Below are 8484 nucleotides of genomic sequence, written 5' to 3'. Positions count from 1 at the left end.
GGGATATGACAGAGAGGGTAATACCAACCGAGGAATATAGATCTTGAGAAGCGATCCAGGAAGGAGTTAGGAAACAAAAGGGGTTGGGAGGTCATAGGTGACACGGAGGACGATGTACAGAATGGAAAAATAGGAAATTTAGTGGGACAAACAGAAAATGCGATTTGGGAATAGGGTATACAGAACGAAGCAGCGAGGGTAGTAAGTGCTAAGGAGCAGGGAGCGGGGGAGGGGAGACAGGCTGGAACTGAGGCCCCCTAGGGAGGCGGAAAGGGGCGGGACCACTTCCGGCCTGGAAGGGGGAGGGCACTCTCTTCTGAGTTTCGGAGGGGCCTTTTTTTAGGAGAGAGCGGACGTACTCTGGGGTTGTAGGACAACGAGGTGAGCAGCAGGGGCCAGCTTTGGATCAGAGCCCGATAGGGGTCGGCCTCACCCTCTGGGAGCTGGAGAAAACCTGCCGTAAGGAATGGATCTTACCGGATCTGTCTGGCTGGGAAGGGAGGGGACTGATCCGGTTTGGCTGGGTCCAAGATGGAATCACTAGCTCAATACTGATTTGAAGAGGGGGGTGTATTAGAGAAGGGGTGGAAACAAGATGCACTTTGCTGGGGGGCGTGTTAGGAAAAAGGTCGGGACTGGAGGTACTGTGACTTAGGTGGGTGTTAGCTGGGTAGGGGCTAAGATCACCAGACACTGCAATAGTTGGGAGGGAGGCTTGCTGGGGAAGGGGCGGGACCAATGGTACTATGGACCTGACTAGGGGGGCGTGTTGGAGCTGGGTGCTGGCCTGAGACGGTGAGCAATGCGCATGCGCATTATGATCGCTAGAAAGGGGCGTGTTGAGAAGGGCCAGCACGTACAGGCGCTAGCTGCGCATTGCGCATGTGTACAATGGACTTCAAAGAAAGGGCTTGTGTTAGGAAAGCAGGCGGGGCTGAAACGGGCCTAGCCGCGGACGCGCATGCGCACTAACGATCTTCAGCTGGGGGTGCATTGGGAGAAGGGGCGAGGTCATCTGAGCTGCCGCGCTGGCACATCTTCCTGTAGAAGTCGAGGGTGCAGCAGTAGAGAATTTAAGACTTTAGGCACTCTAGATTCCTGTGTGTGAGAACAGAGGTCGGGCGGGGGACTTAGGATCTGAGTCCTAAGAAGGTGAGGAACATCATCCTGGCAGAATAGGGGAGAAGACGTTCAGTGGACGGTCTGTTTGACTCAGGCCTTCTCCCCTTCAGGCTCAGCTCTTGCCAAGCTAATTTGAAATATGTCTGATAAAAGCGAGAGTGGTGTGGGTCTAACCCGCTTCCAGGTAAGCCCCTCCCTCTGTCTCCGACCCAGCTTCCTTCTCTAGTCCCTGTGGATGTCCCACATCCCTTGGCCCCTCCCATCCCATCCCCATCCTTCTATCCCAGCCTGGGCTTTGTCTTGCCCCATCCCTTCCAAAATGGAGGAGGGGTGCCCATCTTTGACTATTAAGTTCCTGCTCAGAGGAGGCAGAGCATACTGCAGATAGGAGTTGGTGCAGGTCAGAGAAGTGTGGCTCTGGAATTTTGGAGCCTAGTTGGTGGTGGGGAGGAGTCTGTGAGCTTCCTTACTTCCTCTTCTTGCAGACTGTAGCTTCAGAAGAGAACAGCAGCTTGGTAATACAGACTCTATTGGCAGTGACCCAAAACTTGGAGGTTTCAGAGGCACCCAAGGCTTCAAAGGCACCAGAGGTCTCAGAGGCCATAAAGGTCTCAAATGCTCCAGGGGTCTCAAAGGCTATAAAGGTCTCAAAGGCCCAAGAGGCTCAGGAGGCAGCTGTCACCCAAGCCTTACCTACCACTCAGCTGACTGATACCCAGGTTCTGACAGCTGAAAACAAAAGTCCAGCAGCTGACAGCAAGATGCAGAATGCTGACCCACAGGCTGTGCCAATGCCTGGCACTGAGACCAAAAAGGTCAGTTGTGTGACTGATACCCAGGTCAATACAAAGGCCTTGGAGACTGAGGCTGCTGCTTCTCAGGCTCCCATAGATGAACCTGAACCTGAGGGTGCAGCAGCTGAGACTCAGGAGCATCAGGACACTCGGCCCAAGGTCAAGGCTAAGAAAGCGCGAAAGGTAAGTCATCACTCTTACCTGGCCTTTCTTCTCCTCTCCTCTGAGTTGGTCCATTTGTTCTAGAAAAAGTTACTAAGTTTCTTGTGCTCATCAAAAGATGTAGGGGAAACTGAGGAATGTGATGTAGTTCCTGTCTTCAGAGAGTTCATAGACTGGTGGGTAGATGAGGCATGAATGTGCAGAGCTACAATCTCAGGGTAATTCAGTTTATATTTACTTAGTAGCAACCATGTATTAGGCTTTGAGCTAGGCACTTTCACATAGGTTTTCTCATTAAATCTTGAAAGTAACTCTTAACCAGCTAGGGATCATAATCCCAGTTTTATAGAGAAGGAATCTGACTCCCAGAGAGGTGAAGTGATTTGTCCGGGTAGTGTGAGAAGAGCTAGTGGTGGACATAGGAAGAGGAGAAAGCCTCAGGTCCCACTCTTGGGTTGTTTCTGGCCTGATGAAGAGATGAAACTCCTGACTGGAAGACAGTGAAGGACAAGCTCAGGACTCACAGTGACCAATGGCTAGCGAATCAGGCTGTCACTAAAGAGGTGGGATTAAAGGGGCTTCCTGGAAGAGACAAGGTGAGGAAAAAGTACCATCTGCTTCACTTAGTAATGTTGAGCCTCTTTGTTGATTCAGGTGAAGCACCTGAATGGGGAAGAGGATGGCAGCAGTGATCAGAGTCAAGCTTCTGGAACCACAGGGGGCCGAAGGGTCTCAAAGGCCCTAATGGCCTCAATGGCCCGCAGGGCTTCAAGGGGCCCCATAGCCTTTTGGGCCCGTAGGGCATCAAGGACTCGGTTGGCTGCTTGGGCTCGGAGAGCCTTGCTCTCCCTGAGGTCACCAAAGGCCCGTAGGGGCAAGGCTCGCCGTAGAGCTGCCAAGCTCCAGTCATCCCAAGAACCTGAAGCATCACCACCTCGAGATGTCGCCCTTTTGCAAGGGAGGGTAAGAGCTCTGTCCTCTCCACTCTGCCTTTTCAACTGTTTTACCTGCCCAGTTCTTTGTCATCCTCTTAAATATTCTTCCAATATGTATTGATCTTTCCATCTTCCCTCTGAGGCAAATGATTTGGTGAAGTACCTGCTGGTTAAAGACCAGACGAAGATCCCTATCAGGCGCTCAGGTAGAGTCCTTTCCCTCCCCCCACGAGCTCTGCCCTCTCTCCTTGCTCTCCTTAGGTAGAACATAGTTCTTCCTGCTGCCCTCTCAAAATTCTAATTTGTTAGTGTAAGCATCCCTATTAAGGAGCTATGGTGGCACAGTGGTTAAAGCATTTGACTGCTAACTAGAAGGTCAGCATTTCAGATCCACCAGCTGCTCTGTGGGAGAAAGATGAGGCAGTCTGCTTTCATAAAGATTTACAGCTTTAGAAACCCTATGGGGCAGTTCTACTCTGTCCATTAGGGTCACTGTGAGTCAGAATTGACACAATGGCAGTGGGTTTTGGTTTTGGGTTTAGCATGTTTATTCATTACCCCAGAAACCTAGCTATGCCACCTACAGCAGGGTTGGCAAAGGGTCTATAGCTTGGGCACAGGGGCCTCCTGGCTTTTCTTCAGCCAAGGTGCTCACAACACTCTCCTCTTGCAGACATGCTGAAGGATATCATCAAAGAATACACTGATGTGTACCCTGAAATCATTGAACGAGCAGGCTATTCCTTGGAGAAGGTAAAGGGGCAGCCCTGGGGGATGGGAATAGTAGGAATGCCTTGATTTAACAGAGGTACATATGTTTGTTCTGGAAGGGATCACAGAGACTCACTAATCTACCCCATCACTGTGCAGATGGGCGGACTGGCCTGAGGAGGGGCATAGAGGAGCCATGGGTCACACAGCAAGTCAGTGACAAAAGCACAGCTAGGACCCAAACCACTCAACTTAGCCCTGGACATGTGCTGTAATGTTCAGATGCTTACTTCTCCCTTCTATTGTCCATTCTCTGTCTCCTGAGATTTCTGTTAATCACAAAGATGCTGTTGATAATAGTACATTTGTTGCATGTTTGCTATGTGCCCGGCATTAAACTTAGTGATTTATATGCATTATCTCACTGATTTCCCCTCGTGTACACACGCACACACGCACACACACCCTGGGTACAAAGGGAGCTTTGAGATACCCAGGAACCTGATTGATGTGATCACACAAGCTGTTCTCCCCATCTACAGGTATTTGGAATCCAGTTGAAGGAAATTGATAAGAATGACCACTTGTATATTCTTCTCAGCACCCTAGAACCCACTGATGCAGGCATACTGGGAACGTAAGCTGAAGGGGATAGGATTCAAAGGGGAATTTTGTACTACTCCCTTCCCTGTCCTCTCTCCCCACATCCTCTTAGACTGTCAGGAAAGAGGGCTTAAAAAGCCATTGCTTTAGCTCCTGCACCTGGTTGGAGCTTTGCACACAGTAGTGGTGCCTGATTATGATTGCTTGAAAGGGTATAGAGGCCTGGGGTAGGGCATTCCTGCTGTCACGTTTTCTGTTTCTCCAGAAGCTTCCCAGGAAAAACTCATTGCTTGTCTCTTCCTGCTGGTACCTGGCCTGGCCTTGTAGAGTGATTTTCAAGGGAGGGCTTCCTGGTACGGGTATATCATGGTGCTCAAAGGACCGGAGAATCATCAGTGGAGCTGTACTTAGAGTTCTCACAGGGCTGAGGGACCTGGGAGAGAAAGAAATGACTCAAAAGAGACTGAGTGACTGTGTGTACCAGTCTGGCCGACTTATTTCCATCTGGGTGACATGGGGAGAGGAGAATGTGATTTTTTTTCCTTTTACTGAGTCTGAGTGCCTTGCCCAGGGTTATATAGACCCTGGAGCATGGACTGGGCAGAGAATTCTCTGATATCTGAGGAATCTTGGAGAGGCTAGCCTAGTGAGCTGACTGATAAGTGTTTTGCAAATGGCTACTGGATGTAAATTTTCTCTCCATCCTATTACTGCTTTAGGACCAAGGACTCACCCAAACTGGGTCTCCTTATGGTGCTTCTTAGCATCATCTTCATGAATGGAAATCGGTCCAGTGAGGGTGAGTGGCTGGGCCTGCAGCTGAATGGGTGGTCATGGTCTGAATTCCATGTGTTCATTTTCTGTCCATGTCTCCTCTTGCCTCCCTTGCAGCTGTCATCTGGGAGGTGCTGCGCAAGTTAGGGCTACGCCCTGGGTATGATTGAGCTCTCAGTGCTTGCTGTCCGTGTTGTCCTTTGGCAAGAGAGGATGGTCCCAGGATTGCATCAGCGTGGTGGTCTGGTGGAGTGGGTGGGGGATTCCAGATTGGGTAGAAGGCCTAGAATTCTAACCTGGGTGGATGGGGAAATGGTCCTAAACTCTCTGTCCCTATCCCTCTCTCACCATCTCTTAGGCTTTTATGGAGCTTCCTTAATGTGCTAGAAACCTCTTTTCTGTGTTGGAAGTGCCTCTGCCCACATCTGGGAAGTGCCATAGCCCTAATTGTGTTTTTTTTTTTTTTTTTCCTCTGAGGTCAGGGTGCATCACTCGCTCTTTGGAGATGTGAAGAAGCTCATTACTGATGAGTTTGTGAAGCAAAAGTAAGTGTATGGTGGTGGTGTGTTCCGTGTCTTTGGCCTCTTTCAGAACTAAGTGGTAAAGCCATGGTTTCTCTCTGTGTGCACATATGGGACTGTGACAGGAATAAGGAGCACATGTTTCCTGCACATGCACTCTCACAGTTAGGCTTCAAAACTGTTGTTGTTGTTGTTGTTATGTGCCATCAAGTTGGACCCGACTCATAGCGACCCATCCTTGGGTTTCTGAGGCAGTATCACTACGGAAGTAGATTGCCCAACCTTCCTTCTGAGGAGTGGCTGGTGGGTTTGAACCGCCAGCCTTCTGGTTAGCAGTCAAGTGCCTTAGGCACTATGCTACCAGAGCTCCTAGTCTTCAAAACTACTCTACAAAAAAGGATTATCATCACCATTATTACACACATGAGGAAGCTGAGGCTCAGAGAGGGGACATCATTTGCTCAGGGTTACAAAGATAGCAAATGGAAAAACTATGTTTAGAACCTGGCTCCCAAGCCTTGGTTCTTTCTACTTTGTCAACCAGGGCATTATAGAAATTATTTTCCATAAAGAAATGCCATGGAGTGATAGCTTTAGGCAGCCAGGTGCAGTGCTAGGGACTTGACTTATAGATCTCACTTCATTTTCATAACAATTCTGCAGGGTACTGTTAACCCATCCTTATTTTACATCTAAGGAATCTGGGGCTCAGAGGGACTACCCTGGGCATGGCCCATTGCTGTAATGGGACCATTCAGGCCTGGAGCCCAACTTTCCTGACTTTCTGGCCAGGGTCCACCCCATCCTTATTCTTTGAGAAACATTTGTGCACTCACACAGGCACATATGCCACACATGCACACACATACACACACACATGTGGGCAGGAGTATAATACGGAGTACATATGGAGCACATTGCTCTTGGTTGACTGTGTCTTCCCTTCATGGTCATCTTCTGTGGTGGACCTTTATAGAGCTCAGCCAGGCCACAGACAAGTCCCTTGCAATGGGGTGTACTCAGAGCAGGGGGCCTGAAGAATGGCTCTTCTGTGTACAACACACCCAACAGGAATCTGGGTTCATTGTGACAAGGGGCAGACAACTTGTGGCCTTCCTATGAACAAATGCCCTACACATATCTCCCCTGCATCTACAAGTGGCTTCTGGGTAGGGCTAATGGTTATTGTTGTTGTTGTTGTGTGCCGTCGAGTTGGACCTGACTCATAGCGACCCCTCCTTGGGTTTCTGAGGCAGTATCACTACGGAAGTAGATTGCCCAACCTTCCTTCCAAGGAGTGGCTGGTGGGTTTGAACCATCGGCCTTCTGGTTAGCAGTCAAATGCCTTAGGCACTACGCTACCAGAGCTCCCAGGGCTAATGGTAGAGGGCTCAATATTGGAGGAAAGTCAGCAATATTTAGTTGGAGCCTGTCCAGGCCGTGCATGCATGGGCCATATGGGATCTTAGCAATAAAGGCTTTCTTAGCAATAAAGAACCTCTCTTTTCAAGGTACTTGGATTATGCCAGAGTCCCCAATAGCAATCCCCCTGAATATGAGTTCTTCTGGGGCCTGCGTTCTTACTATGAGACCAGCAAGATGAAAGTCCTCAAGTTTGCATGCAAGGTAATTGGAGAACTGCCTGACCTTGGCATATTGAGAGTATGGAGTGCCCCTGGCTGGGGCAGCATATGTGCAGAATGGCCTGCAGTTCATATATGAACATTATGAAGCCTCTGTTAATGTGCCAAACAACTACCAATCATATTATCTGAGTCATTTAATCCTTACAGCCTTAACAATTCACATTATTGCAGATGAGAAAACTGAGGCCCAGAGCAGTGGTTAAATGATATGTTCAAAGTGACAGACCTAGTAAGTGTCACAGCAGGGACGGAGTATTAGGTGCATCGTTATTAGTAGTGCTTGTTCTGTTTTATTTTACATGGCATGTAGTATGGTGCATAGCAAGTGGTAGTTGCTCAGTGCTCTGATTATAAACCTTTTAATGGTTGTTATTTCCATTTCAGGTACAAAAGAAGGATCCCAAAGAATGGGCAGCACAGTACCAAGAAGCAATGGAAGCAGATTTGAAGGCTGCAGCTGAGGCTGCCACTGAAGCCAAAGCGAGGGCCGAGATTAGAGCTCAAATGGGCATTGGTCTTGGTTCTGAGAATGCTGCTGGGCCTTGCAACTGGGATGAAGCTGATATTGGACCGTGGGCTAAAGCCCGGATCCAGGCAGGAGCTGAAGCTAAAGCAAAAGCCCAAGAGAATGGTGGTACCAGTGCTGGTGCCAGTGCAAGTGCCAACAGTGGCTTCAGTGCCAGTTCAAGCCTGACTGCCACCCTTACTTTTGGCCTCTTTTCTGGCCTCAGTGGAGCTGGCACCAGCACCAATGGCAGCTCTGGTGCCTGTGGTTTCTCCTACAAGTGAAATTTCAGGTATCAACCTTAGCTTAGGTTGAGGCTTGTGGGGCTGGGGTGAGAAACTGGGTTGTTACAGGAAGCCCAGGGTTGGAGAATGATACAGATTATGGGAAAGTACTGCTTTGGGCATTATATCCCTTCCTGTTTTGTGGATATCAATTGACTTTTTTATTTTCTTTTACTTGTATTTTCAGATAACTGCTAATCCCAGCAGTCTTTCTCTTCGAGCCAGGGTGTGTCCTAAGAAACCTACTCAATACAGCACTCTAGGCAGCCACTATCAATCAATTGAAGTTGACACTCTACATTAAATCTATTTGCTGTTTCTGGGTTTATTGCTTTTTTTGGTGAATTATCACATTTTGTTACCACATTTAAAAATGAACTGGAAAGATTTCCACCCTAATCTGTGCTTAGTTTGAGGTAATATTGCA

The 8484-nt window shown here is 48.8% G+C and overlaps 1 protein-coding gene and 1 non-coding gene across 2 annotated transcripts; both read left to right on the top strand.

The window, feature by feature from the left end:
- Positions 1–1261: 1261 nt before the first annotated feature.
- On the top strand, positions 1262–8057 carry MAGED2 (MAGE family member D2). Its single transcript, XM_007958446.2, has 11 exons — positions 1262–1306; positions 1608–2099; positions 2733–3041; positions 3156–3219; positions 3687–3766; positions 4267–4361; positions 5047–5126; positions 5219–5261; positions 5584–5646; positions 7134–7248; positions 7653–8057. The coding sequence occupies exons 1-11, from the start codon at positions 1262–1264 to the stop codon at positions 8055–8057; spliced, it is 1791 nt and encodes a 596-aa protein (XP_007956637.1).
- On the top strand, positions 6633–6761 carry LOC122151979. The gene has a single exon (XR_006164358.1). It is a non-coding gene; the product is annotated as a small nucleolar RNA SNORA11 (small nucleolar RNA).
- Positions 8058–8484: the final 427 nt, after the last annotated feature.

This window comes from Orycteropus afer, unplaced genomic scaffold (genome assembly GCF_000298275.1).
Source record: "Orycteropus afer afer isolate SDZICR_OR568_19922 unplaced genomic scaffold, OryAfe1.0 scaffold00980, whole genome shotgun sequence".
Taxonomy (NCBI): domain Eukaryota; kingdom Metazoa; phylum Chordata; class Mammalia; order Tubulidentata; family Orycteropodidae; genus Orycteropus; species Orycteropus afer.
Note: the sequence above shows the minus strand (reverse complement) of the source record. Positions and strands in the feature narration are given on the sequence as shown.